This window comes from Saccopteryx bilineata, chromosome 1 (assembly GCF_036850765.1).
Source record: "Saccopteryx bilineata isolate mSacBil1 chromosome 1, mSacBil1_pri_phased_curated, whole genome shotgun sequence".
NCBI classification, from domain to species: Eukaryota; Metazoa; Chordata; class Mammalia; order Chiroptera; family Emballonuridae; genus Saccopteryx; species Saccopteryx bilineata.
In genome coordinates this window covers 390,817,913-390,838,918 of record NC_089490.1, presented here as the reverse complement: position 1 = coordinate 390,838,918, position 21,006 = coordinate 390,817,913, and the positions used below count along the sequence as shown (strand labels likewise).

General features: G+C 49.1%; 1 protein-coding gene across 1 annotated transcript in view; it reads right to left on the bottom strand.

Annotated features, from left to right (window-relative positions):
* Positions 1 to 21,006, bottom strand: part of PTPRJ (protein tyrosine phosphatase receptor type J) — a 167,472-nt gene that overhangs the window by 37,348 nt on the left and 109,118 nt on the right. The window contains exons 2-6 of the mRNA XM_066251528.1: positions 9,195 to 9,219; positions 7,886 to 7,939; positions 5,161 to 5,421; positions 2,004 to 2,255; positions 505 to 708 (exon numbers count right to left, since the gene is read on the bottom strand). Of these exons, the coding sequence (XP_066107625.1) occupies positions 505 to 708; positions 2,004 to 2,255; positions 5,161 to 5,421; positions 7,886 to 7,939; positions 9,195 to 9,219 (796 nt within the window). The remainder of the gene's footprint in view (positions 1 to 504; positions 709 to 2,003; positions 2,256 to 5,160; positions 5,422 to 7,885; positions 7,940 to 9,194; positions 9,220 to 21,006) is intronic.

Here is a 21,006-nt window from a genome sequence, read left to right as displayed (position 1 = left end):
TCCTCAGCACCAAGCCAAAGGGCCTGCCAGTACTGGCCAGTCCACAGAGTGGGGGGGCCGATGAAGAAGAGGTGGAAAGCAGCAACGTGTCAACAGGTTTTGATAGAAAGCTCAGCAAGCTTCCCAAGGTCAGGACAAAGGAAGAAACTCATTCTCTTATCTCAAGGGGAAAATACTCAACCAACACTGACACAACAAATATCAGTTTCTAAGAGAAGACTGTCACACCAGCGTGTCTCACTGGCTCATATGCAAACAAACGAAAGGCAAACATGGGGGTCTGCAGAGAGTGGCTGCTCCCTGGGCTTCACTGAGGTCAGGGAAGGAAGCGTCCTGGCCATAGGGCTGAGAAAAGGCTCAGCGGGTCTACTCCTTCCGGAATCTCTCCCAGAAATCTCGGTCTGACAACAAGATCACTTGTGAAACAAGATAACTCAGAATCACAGGGGACAAAATTTTATGCTAGAAACTCTGGCTGAAGCCATTTTATGAAATCCAACATACTTGTCCTGAATTCTATGGCCTGGGGCTGTCCCTCTTCCCCAGTTGATGCTTGAGAATAAACAGTGGCCTTGTACGACGTGCCAGACTTTAACCCAAGAAGCCGGACTTCTGTGACTCTGGGCAGTGGATCAACAGAGGATGAGTTTCCCACAGGGGCCGTGGAGTTCCCGGCTGTGTAGGCCGCAATCTCTGGGCTGAAGGCATCTGTTTCAAACACAAAAGGCAAAGACGTTAACAAAAGAACACTCCGTCGTCCTGCAGCCCCACGGCTGTTACTCCCCCCCCAGTGTCTGCTCCCTCCTCCCCCAGAGACAGGGCTGCAAGAGGGCCCCCACGGAGGGCAGGCACTTACCCCCCCTTCAGTGTCTGCTCCCTCCTCCCCCAGACAGAGACAGGGCTGCAAGAGGGCCCCCACGGAGGGCAGGCACTTACCCCCCCCTTCAGTGTCTGCTCCCTCCTCCCCCAGACAGAGACAGGGCTGCAAGAGGGCCCCCACGGAGGGCAGGCACTTACCCCCCCCCTTCAGTGTCTGCTCCCTCCTCCCCCAGACAGAGACACGGCTGCAAGAGGGCCCCGACTGAGGGCAGGCATCTCACTCTGTACTTAGATCCCAGGAAACACCACCGATACGTGTGCTTCTCTTGCCAGCTCATCTGTCTGCATCTCCCTCCCTTCGTTCAGGAAATCACCTTCTCCCACCCAGGTCCAACCACATGATTCACGCGCGGTTCAGCAGAACCCACGCGAGCGCTTGTTCCCCTGGGCCACACCCCTGCTGAGAGGGGGTGAACCGTGGGGACTGCTGGTGGCCGTTTCCCCCTGAGCTGCGTGGAGGGAGCTACGCTGAGAGCAAAGCTCTCAAGGAAAGAAGCAGGAAGAAGGCACGGGCATCACCCCGTCTCTTCCCCTAAGGCGTGGCTGCCGTGGTGACATGGGGAGACATGCAGGAGCCGGTGGCCTGTTCTTCTCGTCTAAGTTATGGAAAGCCCGGGCTCTGTCACTTCCAAGCAGAAATCCCAACACCCACTTTGTACTTCTTTTCTCTTGTGTCTAAAATGGGGGTGAAATGCTTGTTCTTCTCCCTTCACAGTTACCCCCCAAAAATGCGATGAAATCTGCAAATGACTGCTCCCCTGTCAACGCAGGAGACGTCTGCTAGATCTGCCTAGAACCACTTTACTCAGTGGGTGTGCTGAGGCCCCCCAAGGGCCCTCCCTGGGTTAACACATCAGCTATTTGCTCAGCTCAAAGCTGGAAACGCTACATGGGCCTGCCGCTTTCCCCCTGCCATTCTGAGCCCCACTGTGCTGACCTGCAAAATAAAAACATTCTTCCCTCCCCCAACAGGTGTGGGGTCCAAGTAAAATGTGCTGGAAGATCCCACTACAAATTCTAAAACTCTAGTCTATACAAATACAAGAACCTTTTTTTTTAATATTAAGTTACTGAAAAGCAAAACCAGCCAGTAGAAGAGGAACACCCTCTTATAACTAATTCACCTGAGACACACTCTCCAACCGGGGCATTGTTCTGTGCCTCACTTGACTCCCAAGGAGGCACGGTGTAGTTACATTGAGTCCCTGGCTTCAGGTCTGTAATGTTGACTGCTGAGGTCTGATTCAACTCCTGACAGCTTCCCAGGTCCTCAAGGAGCATCCGGCAGGTGGCAGTGCCCTCATTATTCTTCCAGGTAAGAAGAACTTGCGTCACACTCACAAAGGCAACACGGAGATCAGAAACTGGAAGAGGGTCTATTTTAAAAACACACAAAGGGCAGTGATGGAACAAGATGTGTGCAACCACCCCTTAGTAAGAAGGACTGGGGACACTGATGTCTCAGCACCACCCAGTCAAAATGCTTCCTTTATCTCAGAGCCTAGTGCAATTCCCTCACAGCACAGCAGGAAAACCCATGTATCATTCGCAGAAAAGAAGAAAAAAGAGAATAAATTTTAAAGCCCCAATTCTTTAGGATCTGTATTATTCTCTAAGCTAGTGAACCAACAGTGATTTGACACTCTTCTAAGTTACTCTTTTTTAAGCAAGAAAGGGAAGGGGGACAGATAGGAACAGACAGACAGGAAAGGAGAGAGATGAAAAACAACAATTCTTCGTTGCAGCACCTTAAGTTGTTCATAGATTGTTTTCTCATACCTGCCTTGACCAGGAGGCTCCAGCCAAGCCAGTAACCGCTTGATCAAGCCAGTGACCTTGGGCTCAAGCCAGCAACCTTGGGCTTCAAGCCAGTGACCTTTGGGCTCAAGCCAGCAATCATGGGGTCATGTTTATGATCCCACACTCAGCCCAGTGACCTACAGCTCAAGCTGGACGAGCCTGCGCTCAAGCCAGCAACCTCAGGGTTTCGAACCTGGGTCCTCAGTGCCCCAGGCTGACACTCTATCCACTGTGCCACCACCTGGTCAGGCAAAATTGTCCCTTTTAAATAGCAGCATTTAATTTTACAAGGTGGGACAAAAGTAGGCTTATAGTCATTTGTATGGAAAATAATATAATAATTAATAAATAATACAAGCAGAACTTGAAACCTACATAATTTTATTACCTAAGGCCACCCCAATAGATTCAATAAAAAAGAAAAAAAAGAATGAATTCTGTGTTTCGGGTTCTCATAACCATAAACTTACTTTTGCCCTAGACTGTACTTGTTTCAGACATCAGGAGCAAAGCATCGAATAGAGTGGCTGTTTGCTATGTTTAAAGTTCTCGAGTCAAAATAGTACAAACAATGCCATTTCGTAATACTGAGACACTTCTACTAAGGAGCCCAACTTTGTATTCCAAACCCAACGGGATTTTTCAGAAAGACGTTCCATCTAGTCTATCCTCGCGCTGTTTTCTCCCTCACCTTATTTGGCTCTCAGTGACACAAATCAAACCATTTCAGCCAAAATGGCATCCACTCCCTTCATTATAAGATGAGGATGTGGAGCTGGAGGACAGTGACTTGCTCAAGCACGCACACTACGCACGGGTAGCAGCAGGGAAACAAGCAGCCCGGGCCCAGCCTCAAGCGTGAGAGCACAGGCAGCACTGCACACAGAGCAGGGTCTCCGCCTGCAGCCTGCAGGTGGCTGAACTTGACACCGGCCTAGATGACCGCCAGGCCCTGTCCAGCTCTGAAGCAAATCGAACCACTCTGTGGTTCTAGTCTTCATAGCAAATGTTTCTGATGCAAAGATTTCTAAACTGGGTCACTCATGTGCCTTTATTTATTTATTTTTTTTAATGCAACACCAACAAACTAGCCAGCTCAGTGACTCTGGGTACCTGTTATGAAGATCATTGTACCGCAGGGGTCAGGGGTCAGGGGTCAGGCCCCCAGGGTTCCCACCACTTGGAACTCCAGGAGCTCAGGAGAAACCGAACATCTTGGCTTTACGGTTTCTTCCGCCACAGCCCTCGGGGTCAGCGTGCGGGCAGAATCAGCTAAGCACGCAGTACGTGCTGAATAAACAGCAGCCGATGAGCACAGCCTGGTCCTCGATGAGCACAGCCCTGTCCTCGGGCTCTCAGGGGCACTAAGGATCCTCAGCTCCTGGCTGGACGCTTCCTGCCACCCGCTGCCTCCTCTCTCCCATCACCACCAACTCTCTATCCCCTCGTCCCCGTCACCATTTCTACATTGTCTTCTTTTTCCTCCTAACTCTCTTCTATGTGCTTCTTCTCTTCTCTTTCACAGTATAATCTAGCAAAGCTTTATTGTGTGGGGGTTCTTCCCTCTAAAACGGTGCTCAGAGGAGCTCCGCGGGGCGGGCTTCGGAAGGCCCCGGAGCCACCTGTCCCTTAGTGCCTCTCTCCCCAGTTCTTCTTATTTACTGGGCTTCTGGGAAAGATTTTACTTAACGAAATTGTTTTCTGGCTTGGAAAAAAAGAAAGTTGAAAACCACTGGTTCAGCGTCTGCCTGCTCCGTGGGCGGAAGGTACCAGCCTAGTGCTCACGTCAAGCGTAGCTCCGAGAGGCCACGCTTCCATGGCGTCCCCAGCCAGTGAGGTCACACCCCCACATCAGCAAACCAACAGTGGGTCTCTGTCTTAAACGTGTGCTTCTTCTCAGCTCCAACAGAGCTTCTCATCTCGTTTTTATATTTTTGGTTCTTGTCAGCTTAAAAAAACAGCTCAACTGGCAGCTATAACAGGTAGTTCAGGATATGACCCCTGAGCTACATAAAAATATAAGCTTCATCAAATGTCACTGGGCTCTTCCATTTGAAACACACATTCTTCTATCAAATATACCAGAATCTCAATGCCAAGGAAAACTCCTGGGAATATAAACACAGCATCAACTTCCTTGGGGAGCTCAGAAGGAGCCCAGTAATTCCCGACACCATCAAAACCCATTTCAAATGGGGTCTCTCTGCTCCCAAGTCTTAGGAGAAGTACTGACCAATAAAACCAAGGATTTTTACACCTGAAGTTGGAATTAGTTAAAACATTCCCCAAACACAAAGAACCGTAATACTAGAGGAGCAGGACTCCTGAACTCCCGGGCTTGAAACATTACAGAACCTTTGCCCCCATCCACAGTGAACAAAACGCAATCTCTTCTCAACAGGCAACTTGAACGGGCAGGGCTCTAGGCTCCGGGGGCCAGAGGAATGGTTTGTGGTCATCCCTGGGAGCTAGTCATCTTACCTGTCACGACATTTATGCACGTGGCATTTCCCAGGGTCTCATTTATTTTCGAAGTGATGGAGAAGGTATATAAAGTCCCCGGACTTAAGTCTGTGATGTTAATGCTGCTTTGAGTTGCATGAAGAATTGGCTTCTCCTCTTTCATCTCGCTCTTCACTTCATACATGTAGTTAGGAGCAGCAGAGTCACTGTTATCCCATGTTAGATACACGCTGGTTGGACTGATGTAGACAACTTCAATGTCACGCCCAAGACAGGATTCTATTTTCATATTGTTTCCAAAGGAAAAAGAAAAAAATTGTATTTATAAAATGTAAATTAAGAGCAAGACCTGATCTGCTGATCTGCTTTCCTGAAGCGAATTTTGCAATCACAGAACTTCCTTTCTCTTTCTATTATCTCCTGGAATTCCCTCCAAAAAAATACATCCAGCCATGTATACATACATGTATGCATGTGTGTTTGTGACACAAAAGGCTTGAACGCAGAGACAGAAATGGTTGAGGTTGGCCATGCTGGCTGTGACCAACAAGGTCAACTTTGTTCAGAAGCTGGTACCCATGGAGACCTCAGGTGCAAAGTGAGTCTATGTCCGGGTCCTGGACATAAGGACCTACTCTCCACCCCCCCTTAGCTGTGGGACCCGGAATTAGTCCCTTCAAACTCGCAGTCTCGGGTTCCTCTGTGGACAGCTCTAAAACACTACCTCAAACATAAAGGATGGACATCAAGGCACCATGACATGGTAAATATGGCCACCGGATAGGGACATTTACAAAAATCTGGGTTGGAGTCCAATCTTGCTAGTCATTAGTCATGTGATTTTCCTCAAAGTCTTCTCACCTCTCTGGACCTCACTTTCTTTTCTTTTCTTTTTTTAATTTTTATTTACTAATTTCAGTAAGAGAGGTGAAGGGAGGCGGAAAGAGAGACAGGAACTTTGAGCTATTCCTGCATGTGCCCTGAGTGGGGACAGAACTGGCAACCTCTGCACTTTAGGACGATGTTCTAACCTACCAAGCTATCTGGCCAGGGCTGAACCTCACTGTCATCATCTGTCACATTGTAGATTAGAGGAGTTAAAACTATGAAAGTTATGTTTATTAACAGGAACTATAACTGCAAAGTGGATACATCCTAATGACATTCGAGACTGAGGATTAACAACAAACCACAGGGGAGAGAGCGCAGCAATGAGGCCCCTTCTCCACGACCTAGGGACTGACCCCAGGAGAGAACAGGTGGCACAGGTAACACCACCTCAGCATGCACATGACCAGTGGTAGTCAACCTGGTCCCTACCGCCCACTAGTGGGTGTTCCAACTTTCACCGTGGGTGGTAGCAGAGCAACCAAAGCATAAATAAAAAGATAGATTGAACTATAGTAAGTTGTTTTATAAAGATTTATTCTGCCAAACTTAGCGAAAATCTGACATAAAGTACTTGGTAAGTAATTATTATTATATGCTTTAACTTGCTGTAACTCTGCTTTATAAATTTTATAAAGTAAAGTGACTTCCCTACTTTATAAATCACTATTACTGTGGAACCAGTGGGCGGTTAGAAAAATTTACTACTAACAGAGATACAAAAGTGGGCGGTAGGTATAAAAAGGTTGACTACCCCTACACATGACCCTCAGATGCCAGCACGAGAGGAGCCCTACCTGGCACCTGGAAGAGGACACTGTCTACATAATCCAGGAAAAGGGGCAGGAGAGGAAACCTGAGAAATGAAAAGGGAACGCCAGGAAGCGCCCCCCCCCCTCCACCAGACTTGAGCTGCCTCTTAAGAGAGTGACAGGTTCACAGTAGCATTTTTGGCAGGTTATCACTGTGGTGTCAATTACGATCGACACTGATGATGGAGGGTGTGATAAAACAACCACCACAGCCACCGTGGTGGTGTCAGCAAGAACCGCCGCCCTATTGGGGACGGTGTTCCAGGCAGAGGACCAGGGGCTGCAGACACATACACTTGCTCAGTGACGCTTCAGCACAGCATCCTGAGGAAGTCTCCGGCACTGTTTGTACAAAGGAGAAATGTGTCGAGGACTAAATTTTACTGTCATACAGGGATTCTGGGACGGTTTTAGAAAAGCAGGTTCTTAAGTTGCAACAGTTCAGGAAATAAAGTACATTTTTAACTGTTTTTTAAATATGTGTGTATAGTTTTTTGTCTGGTTTTTGGTTTTTTAATAAAGATGAAGAAACGGAGGTCTAAGAGGACCAATGACTTGCCCGGGGTCACAGAGCTAGAAACTGTCAGCCCCAGGAAGCAAACCCGGGTCTGATTCTACCTCTGTGCCCTTAAGTGCTCGGCCGTGGTAGCGCTGCTCAGACCAGGCAGGAGGGTTAGCGCAGCTCTCAGAGGAGCCTCCTGCCAGCAGCTCTCAGACAGCCTCCTGCCAGGCTGCGGGGCCAAGAACGGGGCGGGCGAAGAGAGATACAGGAAGTTGCTCTTCACTGCTGCAGCTCAAACGCGCTGCAGAAAGGAAGAGGTTGACACTCCCTAAACCCCACCACCTATCCCAAAAGGAAGAGTCGCTCCCTTGTCTGCACTTGTTGGCAGCAGGTACGAGAGCCATTTGGGAATGTGATAAAACAGCTAGCTCGCCCCGGGAGCCAGCCCCGAGAAGAGTCCCGTCACTGCTCGTTTGGAATGACTGCTGCCTCTGGCCGCTCAAATCCATCACACTTAGTGAAAGATTTCCCGGTGCCTTACTAGCATTAATCTTGGTGGTTGTCGATGTGACTGTAACCGGCGGGCAGGCAACATCTGGAATACAGGAGAGAAAAACAATGCAAACTCATAAAAATGGCACCTCCCGTTTATATATTTGCTAGATAACAGACTTTTCATTATAATTTTTAAAATATAAAATAGTTCCCTCGTCTCCCCTTCTCCTGTTCTTAAGTATCACCTCTCTGCATAGAGGGTTCTTCTTTCACACCAGTGATGCAAGTCTGCATGAGGGACCGGCTTCTTGACCAAACTGATTAACAAGGCAGCAAGAGCAACAAGCAACTGCAGAATTCTTCCCGTTGTTTGTACAGACTCTGCATAATTACTGTTATTAACTGAGATTTCTTTATTAGAGGGTTTCAGCGAGACCTGTCCCCTTGACATTGTACTCCGAGAACAGTCTAATTATTTTATCTCTACAGTTCACAGACTTTGGGATCTTACCAATCCAAGGGAGGAAAAAAGTTTATTTGGGCCTATTTTTCTTTTGCCTTTAAATAATTCTTTTTGTTTTTTTCAATTACAGTTGACATACAATATTATATTAGTTTCAGGTGTTCAATCAAATGATTAATCCAAACATTACATAACTTAATAAGGGGCCACCCAAAAAGTCCCCAAATTTTGAGGACAGACAAAAGCTACCATTTTTTTCCCAAAAGGTACATTAAAAAAAAACAAACTACCAACTACTATTATCTTTATTTCACACATTTTACAACCAAAAAAAAGATGATTAAGTACATAATCCTAGCACAGGCAGTGAATATATTTAGCTTTATTAAAAACTTACTCTCATAGCCTATTTTTCTCATTTTACTATAGACTAGAGAGGACTTCAGTGGACAGCACTCATTAGGCAAGTGGGACCCAGCCTTCCTCATAGAGGAAAAATATACAAGAGGTTGCCTGGTTTTGTAAAGGTTATGCAAACCCTATATACCATTTAAAAATCATGGAGAAATGTAGCACATAAAATAAATCATATTGCATCATGGTTTCAAATAAGTCTTTTTTTTTTTTTAATCACCCATGGATGTAGGTTGGCGGGGGGGGGGGGGGGGATCACAGAAAATATAAATATTTTATTTGTCCAGTTTATACAACTGATTGAGTTTTTTTCACGAGCCATTCCCTTCCCCACCCCAGATCTAAAGAACAATTGGAAACTAAGCTCAGTTTCCACAAATTAGCATTTTCTGTGATTTTCACATTGCTGTTAATGCTGCTGTGTCCATCAGGGGGCAGTAGCAAACAACACAAAAGTGGAAAGGGAAGTGGTACTTACTACTACAGCCATCTGCACACAAAATCTGTAACAGAAAAAAAAAACGGAAGTCAGCACATTCACTCAGCCACGGAAAATGCAAATCAGAAATAAAGCAGCTGGTCCGGGCTGGTTGGCCCAGTGGTAGAGCGTTAGCCCAGCATGTGGAAGTCCCAGGTTCGATTCCCAGCTAGGGCACACAGGAGAAGCGTCCATCTGCTTCTCCACCCTTACCCCCTCCCTCTCCTTCCTCTCTCTCTCTCTCTTCCCCTCCTATAGCCAAGGCTCCATTGGAGTAAAGTTGGCCCGGGCACTAAGGATGGCTCCATGGCCTCCGCCTCAGATGCTAGAATGGCTCCCACCGCAACGGAGCAACACCCCAGATGGGCAGAGCATCGCCCCTGGGGGACATGCTGGTGGATCCCAGTCAGGCACATGCAGGAGTCTGTCTGACTGCCTCCCCACTTCTCACTTCGGAAAAATACAAAAAAAAGGTAAAAGAATTAAAGCAGCTGAGAATTGAATTGAATAACAGGGTGGGATGCTAAGAAGTCCATTAAGCGTGCAGGTATTCGGTGTAACGGTGGGTCAACGACAGACAATAGTTTCACTCAGTTATATGGAGGCCAACCCACTGTTGGCTTGCCAGTCTTTGTCACAGATAAATATATACATCCAACACTCCCTCCCGCCACTGCATCAGGAATTGAGGTAGAAGGACCCACAGAGTCCAAACTCTCTGGCCAGAAAGTAAGGAAAGCAGGGCCATGCCACACTCCCCCAGAGCCATTTTTAGGTCTTAAAAGCACAATGTAAAAGCCAGATCTGGGACAGAAGAAATCCACAGTGCCTGCGATTTTCATTGGGCAAAGATTCATCTTCTTCCTTTTACCAGTAGGTGGCAGTAATTTTTTTTAAGGCTTTGGTATGCAGTTTTGGGAAGAATCAATGTTTGAAACAGAGGGACCTTAAAGATTGTTCAGTTGATAGTGTCTCCACCTGTCATCTTTTGGTCCCTGCAGGTCCTCAAAGATACGCATCGTGATCCATACATTGTTTCCCCATACTTTAAAGGCCATTAAAAGGCGTTATTTATGAAAAGCCTGTTTCATAAACACGCCTTCTTTGGTTAACAAGATTTTTCAAAGCATGGTCCTCATGAATAAGAATATGATCAAAATGGACCCTAGCAGGAAAAAATGTCCTCATACTTTCCACCCCACTTAGAATAAAATTCAAACTCTGAGCCACAGCCTACGGCCCCTCTGCTCTCCTTGTCCCTCGTGCCCTTTACAATGTTGTTGAAACCGGTTCCCCCTTGGAGTCTTTGAGGATTTATTGCCTTCTCCAAAACACTCTGCCCCTTCCTGTGGCATGGCCTAAAATGCCACCTCTTCAGCGGGTCCCTCTCCAGCCAGCCAATGGAAATGACCGGCAGCGCCCTCCCTCCCCATCAAGTCACTGGCGCGTTTCCTCCTCAGCATTTACGTCATCTGTTGTCGGTCTTCTCCAACCCAAGGGTACATGCCCGGAGACCAGACACCGCGTCTGTTGCCCTGCACCTACAATGGCGCACACGGTAGGCACTCCACCAATTCCGCGGAAGGAAAGAACGAGCCTCGTGTCTGGGAGAGGAGGCAATTCCTAGGGCCCAGGAATGGGAGAAGAGCCCAAGGTTCCAGGGCAAGGCCGAGGTCGGCTGGGTCCAGGACGCTGCTTCCCCAGCCATCTGCACCCCTCGGGTGGAGAAGACAAGGACACACCTGTTCTCAGTTTATGGGGCAGGGAGACAGAGGGCCGGCCTGTTCCCCATTGCGTTTCCCAGTGGCTCGGGCGCCAGTCCTCAAAGCAACCCAGCACCTGCACACTCCCTCTCTCACTCCCCGCAATGGGTGCGAGGTCCTGCTTCTCCCACCCTGCCGGCCCAACCCAGCACCTGCACACTCCCTCTCTCACTCCCCGCAATGGGTGCGAGGTCTGCTTCTCCCATCCTGCCGGCCCCCAACCCAGCACCTGCACACTCCCTCTCTCACTCCCCGCAATGGGTGCGAGGTCCTGCTTCTCCCACCCTGCCGGCCCCCAACCCAGCACCTGCACACTCCCTCTCTCACTCCCCGCAATGGGTGCGAGGTCCTGCTTCTCCCATCCTGCCGGCCCCCAACCCAGCACCTGCACACTCCCTCTCTCACTCCCCGCAATGGGTGCAAGGTCCTGCTTCTCCCATCCTGCCGGCCCCCAACCCAGCACCTGCACACTCCCTCTCTCACTCCCCGCAATGGGTGCGAGGTCCTGCTTCTCCCACCCTGCCGGCCCCCAACCCAGCACCTGCACACTCCCTCTCTCACTCCCCGCAATGGGTGCGAGGTCTGCTTCTCCCACTCTGCTGGCCCCCAACCCAGCACTTGCACACTCCCTCTCACTCCCCGCAATGGGTGCGAGGTCCTGCTTCTCCCACCCTGCCGGCCCAACCCAGCACCTGCACACTCCCTCTCTCACTCCCCGCAATGGGTGCGAGGTCTGCTTCTCCCATCCTGCCGGCCCAACCCAGCACCTGCACACTCCCTCTCTCACTCCCCGCAATGGGTGCGAGGTCTGCTTCTCCCATCCTGCCGGTCCCCAACCCAGCACCTGCACACTCCCTCTCTCACTCCCCGCAATGGGTGCGAGGTCTGCTTCTCCCATCCTGCCGGTCCAACCCAGCACCTGCACACTCCCTCTCTCACTCCCCGCAATGGGTACGAGGTCTGCTTCTCCCATCCTGCCGGCCCACAACTCCACAACTCCACAGCCCAGGATGGGTCACAGAAGAGGAGAAAAAAAATCAGTTACTAGACAAATAGATCAGACCAGAAATTTCTTTTTCCTTTCTTTTTTTTTTTCCCAGTAGTTGGAAAACACCAAACCCTTGTGGACAACACCCCACAAGATACCCAACGTGGTGGACACTTCAAAACACTTTTTGAAAAACTACAATCAACAGAAAGCTTGTCTTTCTAAAACAATCTCGTGACTCTAGGATGGCATGTCCCAGCCCCCTGCAATGTTATCTCATTGTATGTGCAACTATGTGTTGAAATACACCCAAATATCACTGGAAAACATTAAAGCTCTGCGCCTGCCCTCAAAGTGTTTACAGAAAAGTAAGGGCAATAAGACATGTCTGTAAATAAGTAATTCAAGGTAAAAAGCCCTGACGACTCACTGAACAAGGCACTCTGGGCCCAGAGCTAAAGGAGACAGCCCCGTGGGGGGTGGGGGGGTGGCGGAGGGAGGCAGGCAGGTGAACCACAGCAGGACAGATGGAGGGAGCCTATGGGGCCAGTACCGTCCACTGAGGTAAATCACAGCAGAGTGCACATGAAGGCAGAGTGTCTGTGCATTTCCACTGTGCCCTTGACTGCCCTAGACTCAGTCAGCACTGCCTGCGCATGACCATCACACAGGACAAGGTGTCAAAGAGCTCTGAGTTCTCGTGATGCAAGCGCAACGATCACTATCGTGGCGAAAGGCAAGTTTCCAGAGATTAAAATCACAGCTTGGACTCTGTATTCTCGACGCACTAACACCTAATATGCATGGCGCTGCCCGTGCCGGGCACTGTTCCAAGTATTTTCAGATATTATTAACTCACTTAATCCTCCCAAGGACCCTACAAGGAAGGTAGGCACAGGCCTGTGAGCGGCGGGGCCTGGAATTGAATCCAGACCATCTGTCTCCACAGCCTGGGTCCTGACTCACGAGCTATAATACCTCCTAATGCAAAGTAGCTGGAGAGAACTTCACGGGAATTTGGAAAAGGTTTAATTTTACATGATATTATCAGAGTGCTCCTTCTTGGTACCCTCTAAAACACCCAGCAAGCAAAGTAAGAGCGGTTTGGTTTGGTTTTTGTTTTTTGACAAATCTAAGTAGTGTTTCCTGTCGACCCTCCCAAAGGGTGCCGTGTGAACACACCCACCTGTGTCTCTTCGAAGCTCGTGGGAAAGCAATGGCCAGTGCACCCCACGGCTCCCCATCTTCCCTGGTCTCCCGTTGTTCTTCCTCATCTTGACCTCAGTGGGCCTATTTCCCAAATAAAGCATCAACACTTAAATCCTGGCCTCAGACTAAGGCATGGGACAAGGGGACCTAAGAGAAGTCTGCAAGGGGGTTCCTAGGGAAGAGCCTCCTTATTAATAAAAAAGAATGGCATGGAAGGACATACCATCCTGCTGTGCTAGGCTCATCAGGTCTTCCTGGGATGCCTGGAGCAGCTGCAGCCACTGTGTAGCAAGGAGGGGAGAAATCGCCCACCTAGGAGGACGGCTGATGAGAGGAAAGACGGGAGCATCTGGCTCTCTGAGCTGCTGACTCAATCAATCCTAGACCCTTTCTACCTCCAGACTTCTTGGCTGGGGACAGGCAACACCCTTTATTATATAATGACCCTTATGTGGGTTGCCTATTTCTTGCAAACAAAAGATCACTAGTTGACACAGTAACAATAGCAAAGGCAACTAATTTTAGCATTAGCTCCATTTTTACAGATGAAGAAAGCGGAAGGCCAATGATCTGTCATCTGGGATCATAGGACTGGTCACTAAGAAGTAAAGCCAGGATACAAGTCCACCTCAGCAAGGTCCCCAAACTCTTCCACTGACCACAGGACAAAAAGACCTTTGCAAACAACATCCAGCAGGATTTCAGTATGCTGGACTCTTCATAAACACTTTTTAAAAGAACACAATCAACAAAAGGCTCATCTTCCTAAAATGAGCTCAATGCCTTGTTCCAGTGCCTGGGGGGTGAGATGGGAAGGAACTCATTTCCACAGAGTCAAACACTAAACACCAAAGTTAACTGCAGAAAAAGGAAGCTGGGGACAAGTTTCCAGAAGTGACAGCTAGGCATGGCAACGGGAATAACCTTTGCTCCTTCCCCTTCTAAAAGAACCTAAAACAGCCCCCATGGTTGTTAATTCCACTGAAATCACGGAGTGTCCCTCCCCGACAGCCCTTCCTCCAGCGGCCCCGCGCCCTGGTAGGGGAAGAGGCGTCCCTGCCCAGGCTCCAGCCCACTGAACCCTCACAGCGACTAGGTAGAACGGGAGTTATCAGCCCCTTTCACAGATGAGGACGCTGAGGCTCAGAGGACACGGCCTGAGGTCCCCCAGTTCCCTGGCTCTATAAACCAGAGAGAGATGAAAAGAGCTGCTTCCAGGTGCAGATAAAACCAGCACTTTCCACTCGCCGAGTCCCTCTGGGCAGAAACTAAACCCGAGCAAGGACGCAGAGCCAAGCCCAGGGCCAGGGTTCCGTGGGCTCCAAGGTCCTTTCCCTCCTCCTGAGGCCCCAAGCCCTCTCCCCAGGTGGAAAGGCTTCAGCACGCCCACTGATGACAGAGGTGATGAATGAACAATCCCTCTACTGGGTATCTACCCAAAAAACTCAAACACATTGGTATGTAAAGACACATGCACCCCCATGTTCATCTCAGCATTATTCAAGACATGGAAACAACCGAAGTGTCCCTCAATAGAGGACTGGATAAAGAAGATGTGGTACATAAATACGATGGAATACTACTCAGCCATAAGAAATGACATACTGCCATTTACCACAACATGGATGGACCTTGAGAACGTCATACCGAGTGAAATAAGTAAATCAGAAAAAGCTAAGAACTATACGATTTCACACACAGGCGGGATATAAAACTGAGACTAATGGACATAGATAAAAGTGACATGGTTAGCAAGGGGAGAAGGTAGGAGGGGGGAGGGGTGGGGGGAAGGGAGTAAAGAGGGACAAATATACAGTGACAGAAAATGATCTGACTTTGGGTGATGGGTATACAACATAATCAACAGTTCTAATGCTATAGAAATGTTTACCTGAAACCTATGTACTCTTATTGATCAACGTCACCCTGTTAAATTTAAATTTCTAAATAAAATTAAAAAAAAAAAAAAGGATGAATGAACCCAGCCTGTAGCTAGGACTCAGGAAAACCGGAAGTCACAGTCCGAAGACCCACACTGACTCAGTGGGCAGAGCCGCGTGAAAGACAGCGGGTGTCACAGCAATGCTATTCACAACAGTCAAAGGGTGGAAACAACCTAACTGTCCATCGACAGATGACTGGATAAAGAAGATGTGGTATATTTATACCATGGGATGTTATTCGGTCAGAAAAAGGAGTAAAATTCCAAGATATGTAGATGAACCTTAAAAGCCTTGTGCCAAATAAAAGAAGCCAAACACAGACGCCCAGTCTGTGGTTCCGTAGATATGAAATTCCCAGAATTCCATTTGTATGAAATTCCCAGAGTCGGGAAATCTCTAGAAACAGAAGCAGACGAGTAGTTATCAGGGGCTAAGAGAAGGGGGTACTAGGCTTCCTTTTAGGTAATGAAAATGTTTGAAACTAGGAAGAAGTGGTGTGAGCACAACACTGAATGCACTAAATGCCACTGAACTGTAGGCTCTAAAATGGTAGTTTTATATTATGTGAATTTCACCTCAGTTTTTTACATAGATGGTAGATGGGTGTAGACTCCAGCTCGGCCACTTGGCGGGAAGAGGAAAGGCGCCTCCTAAGGGAGGAGATGGGGGAGCAGCGGAGAAAGGGCTGGTAACAAATGGGGAGCTGGAAAGGTGGGTCCGGACGGCCAGAGCAGGGAGAGGGAACCGCCTGAGCTGGGAAGTATTATAGATGCCGGGGACTAGGCGGGAAGCAGACCAAAAGCGCCGTAGGAACCACCACTTTCGAATGCATTCTGAAGAGAAAAAGGAAGGAACTCTATTTTACTGAGCACCTACTGTGTGCCAGGCACTGAGCAAGGCTTCCCAAATCCGTTGTCTGAGCACAGGGTCATGGAATCATGCTTAGGAGCATGAGATCTGGAACCAGACCACCTGGGGGAAGTCATTCAGTGCCACCATTTATCAGCTGTGTGACTTTGGCCAGAGAGCTTAACCTCTCTGTTCCGCAGTGCCTACATCTGTAAACAGGGGTGATAATCACACCCACCTGTTGCAGTGAGAATGAAATTGAACAATCTGTGTGGCGGATATTGCTATCGTCATTACCTTTCCATCTTCATAGCAACTCTGCAGGGCGTTCTCACCCTCCCTCTACCAGTGACAACGCCAAGGCGCAGATCAAATGAGTGACAAAACCAATAACCACTCTCAAACTCATACTCTCCAAAATATCAATACTTAAATAATTGAGCAACAACCCAGGCACAGAGGAGGACACTGAGGCCCAGAGACAGCAGGTGGCTTACTCAAGGGCACACAGCCAGTGAAGCACCGAACCCAGAACCCAGGTCTGGGACCTCTATCTTGACCTCAACCACTCTAGCCAAGCTTCCCCAACCCCTTCTCTCCTGAGATGCCGACCCGACCTGGAGTACTCACAGCTCACCCCCGTCCCACCACTCCTCTGCACAGTCACCTACACAGATTGCCCCAGGCTTGTGCAGCCCCCACCGCTGGGTAAAAGGAGTAAACACCGAGATGAGAGAAATTAAGCTCCCTGATCAGCAGGAAGATACACTGACATGAGAAAAGAGAATAATACTGATTCTCAGTTCTGCCAAGGACTTCCAGTTACTACAAACCCCAGGTATAGTAGAAACCCGTTCGTCAACCAGACAGCCAGGCATTAACTGTGCCCACAAATGTCCAACGCCACATAGTAAAGTCTTCTGTGTCCTCTTTTCTGAGGAGCTGACCCCTGCTGTTGAGTCTTCCAGCCTGTTCATAGCTCTCCTCCCCCAAAGATACATTCTCATTTCACAACCTTCTTTAGTTATGCTGATGAGCCAAACCTCTCCCCTCCTCCTCTAGGGGAACCACCGCCAGTTCCCAAAACCAGGCCCCAGAGAAAACAAAACTAATTAACAATGCCCTCGACGCCATCCCAATTTGGCCAAAGCTACAGCCGTCACACGTCAGTGGTCCACTCTGAACACTGGCTTCTTCCTACGTCATGCCTACTCATAGGGATCTCACTAGCTGCATTTTCCTGAAACTTCTAAATTCTCCCTGACTCCTATACATAGAAACAACACTCTTACAAACACACTCAAATGGACCCACATACAATCTCTTTCCCTCCCTTCGAGTCTCTGGGTGACTGCTCCATTAAACCTGTCTCCCGGTCTATAAACATCAGAACAACCTGACTCCTCCCTCCTCCATCCTTCATCCTTCATCCTTCATCCTTCATGGGCAGACTCAGTGGCCATTTCCTAAAAAAGCTTCCGGTGCCAGCACGCCTTGCCCTCCCACATCTGTGTTCTGGCCCCCTTAAACCGACTCCTCAGAACCTGCAGCCCCACAGAACGGAATCAGCCTCATCCTGGGGAGGACGAAGACTCAGATCATCTCCATTTTTATTTCTGAAGCTACACACACACACACACACACACACACACAGTGAGGAGTCGCCAGAACAGGGCTGTGTCTGCTGCACTGTGCTTCTGTCCCAATCCTGGCAGAGTATCTCTGTGACTCTGTCTCTAACCCCTCCCCCGGGATCTCAAAGGCCAAAGCCTCAACTGAGACCCTTTGCAAACAGCGAAGTTGAGAGCCAGGCCCTCTCCCTGCGTCCGCACGCCTGGCTGCCTCTGCCCTGGTCTCTCCCTTCACTGCACAGTGAAAACTAAATGACAGGGCAGGATCAGACTTTCTAAAGCATGCCAGTCTTTGTCAAGGTCCTGGCAGGGACAGGTGACAGATACACTCGACCAGAGCAGGGAAACCAATAAGGGACGGCAAGCACCCCGAGGTAGCAACAGTGGGATAGGACAAGGACACAGGCTGAGGGGCTGCCTCTCCTCCGTGTCCAGCAGGGGCCTCTGGCTGGGAGGCTCCAGTGAGAAGCTAGAGGCCAAGGGCACCCACTGGTGCTGCTCCCACAGGCAGAGCAAGGTGGAGATGGGTAGGCAGGGCTCTGCAGGGCCATGGGGAAGACCCACGGCACAGGGCCCATGTCACATCAGCGCCGGGGCCTGTGACTCCGGTTAGCACAGCCCAACACAATGACCAAGAAACCAAGGCTCAGCTGACACTTGTGAGCTCTGGGACTTGAGGGTCTCTCCAAGCCATCCATTTCCTCAACTGTAAAATACCCAAAGGAGACATGTCCACCAGACCCTACATCTGGGTTCTCCTGAGGCTCAAACAAGACACGGTTCCTGTATTCCCAGCCTACCAGCCCTCTTCCTGCCCCATCAAACTGCCACAACTGTCACCCTTAGCTCATCTGACGACCTTCTGCAACCACACGAGGAGCTCTGCAGGCTCTGAGCCCCTTTCTGTCCGTGCCCCTTCTGCCTTTTCCTGCAGCCCGGCACCGCGCCAGGACCTGGGGCAGGTGCCAAAAGTACCAAGGGCACTTGACTCACCAAGAGCTCACAGGCCAGAGACACCAACAAGCATGGCCATGCAATGCAGGGAGGCAACCAGAAGCCACCGAGCTGAATAGGCAGGGGTTGCCTGAGGACGGGGTAAGCTTGGGGACCGAAGGGAGGGGCTCAGGTGGCTTGAAGGTAACATACAGGAGGAGACCGTTAGAAAACACCACCTGAAGAGTGACTCCATGTGGCAATTTAACGTTGATTGGTTCTATCTGTTATAATATTAATTAAGCCTGAACTATTGGCCAATCACTGCCAATACAAGTGTTATCATCTCCTCTAAATCTTCCAGCAATTCCAGGAGACAGGAACTGTGTTTATCCCCATTTTGCAGACGAAGAAACTAAGCTTCATCCTGACCAGGTGGCAAAATGGATAAAGTGGCATCTGGGTCCATCGAGGTCGTGAGTTCAATCCCTGGTCAGGGCACGAATGAGAAGCCATCAGTGAGTGCACAACTAAATGGAACAACTAAGTAGAACAATGAGGAGATGCTTCTCTTTCTCTTTCTCTTTCTCTCACTCAAATCAATGGGGGGAAAGTTTTTAAAGAAAAAAGGAAAGAAACTAAGCCTCAGAAGTTAAGTTCCTGAGCCACCATCTTACAACTATGTAGTAAAATTTAACATTCCAGCCCAGGTCTGCCTGACACTGAAGCTCTTGGCCTTAAACACTAAGCTGGTTGGTCCCTGGACAAATCTCAACTGAGACTATGGAACCCAAAGGCTGCCTGTAACAAACCCTTACCTGGCACGGGCTTTGGGGACATGTTCTATCAACCCATTTAGATTGACAGAATTAAAATGGCCTCTGTACCGCTCTCAAAAGAAGTTTGAGACTAAATTCACAGATGAACCTGGATTCTAGCAAATGACAAACTTTGGGTTTTCTGTCACACGTGTTCAGTTTTTAGGGATGAGCAGTAAGTGACTGAATAACACAATGGGTAACAATAGACTCCTTATCCTTCTAGAACCAAGCCCACACACCATATGACAATAGTTATTTTTACCCACTGACGTAACTAACCAAAATGTGAACCGCTTCAAGCCATTTTTAAAATCAGTAGCATTTTACGGGATTTGGGACATGCACAGATTTCAGTTCTGAAAGACCATCATTATTCTTAGCTCTCATCTATCCCCCCTGCGAAGTTATCCAACAGCTCTCTGGGAAACTGGCCCCTGACAGGTAAACCGTTGATCATGAAAATAGTAGACGGGGCCCTGGCCGGTTGGCTCAGTGGTAGAGCGTCAGCCTGGCGTGCAGGAGTCCCAGGTTCGATTCCCGGCCAGGGCACACAGGAGAAGCGCCCATCTGCTTCTCCACCCCTCCCCCTCTCCTTCCTCTCTGTCTCTCTCTTCCCCTCCCGCAGCCAAGGCTCCATTGGAGCAAAGATGGCCCGGGCGCTGGGGATGGCTCTGTGGCCTCTGCCTCAGGCGCTACAGTGGCTCTGGATGCAACAGAATGACGCCCCAGAGGGGCAGAGCATCGCCCCCTGGTGGGCGTGCCGGGTGGATCCCAGTCAGGCACATGCAGGAGTCTGTCTGACTGCCTCCCCGTTTCTAGCTTCGGAAAAATGAAAAAAAAAAAAAGAAAAAAATAGTAGACGGGATGGGCTCTCCCACCGATCAAACACAATTATGGGGAACTTTCCAGAGGGCAGTTGTGACATTGTGTGGTGCCTGAGAGCACCTGGTACCCAGTTCTACCCTAGAGTCCAAAAGCCAGAGGAAAAGAAAGTCAGCAGGCAGCATGGGACGCTGCCCATGGCACAAGACAGTGGGCAAAGCCAGAGAAGACAGGGTTGGCTCACTCCACCTCGTTTGCAAAGAACTGACTCTCTCAACGTGATGCTGCCATCAGCAGGAACTGTGGAGAAGGGTGGGCATCATCCATACTGCTGCGTCCTCAGAAAGCTGGGGGGGGAGGGGGAGGGGGACTTCGACGGAAGGGATGAGCACCAACCACCCTGCAAACCACCAGCTGGCTAATCTCTTTCCTCCTGGGGCATCGAGGGGCATCGTGAACTCTTCCAGATGCACACAGGAAAGAGTAAGCGGAGGGGCTATTCTGGTCGGGCAGTGTGAACTTGAGACGCAGAGCTCAGGGTGACCCTGGAATCCCAGGCCGGAAGTTTCCATGAATATTTTTAGCAGCAGAACTGTTTTTTCAAAACAAATCTCATGAAGAACTGTATGTATACACTTCCACATTTCATCCATATCCGTATATGTATAGGTATAAATGTATATGCGTGTATTTGTATACTTGGATAAAAGCAAGTTATATATTTCCACTACATATTTATTTTAAAGTTCAAGTACCCTTAGTCTTATTTTGAATATAATCGATACATAACCAAGTGAAGACACTGGTGTTCTCTGACATTTGGTGTGACACATATTTGGACCAATGTTTTCAT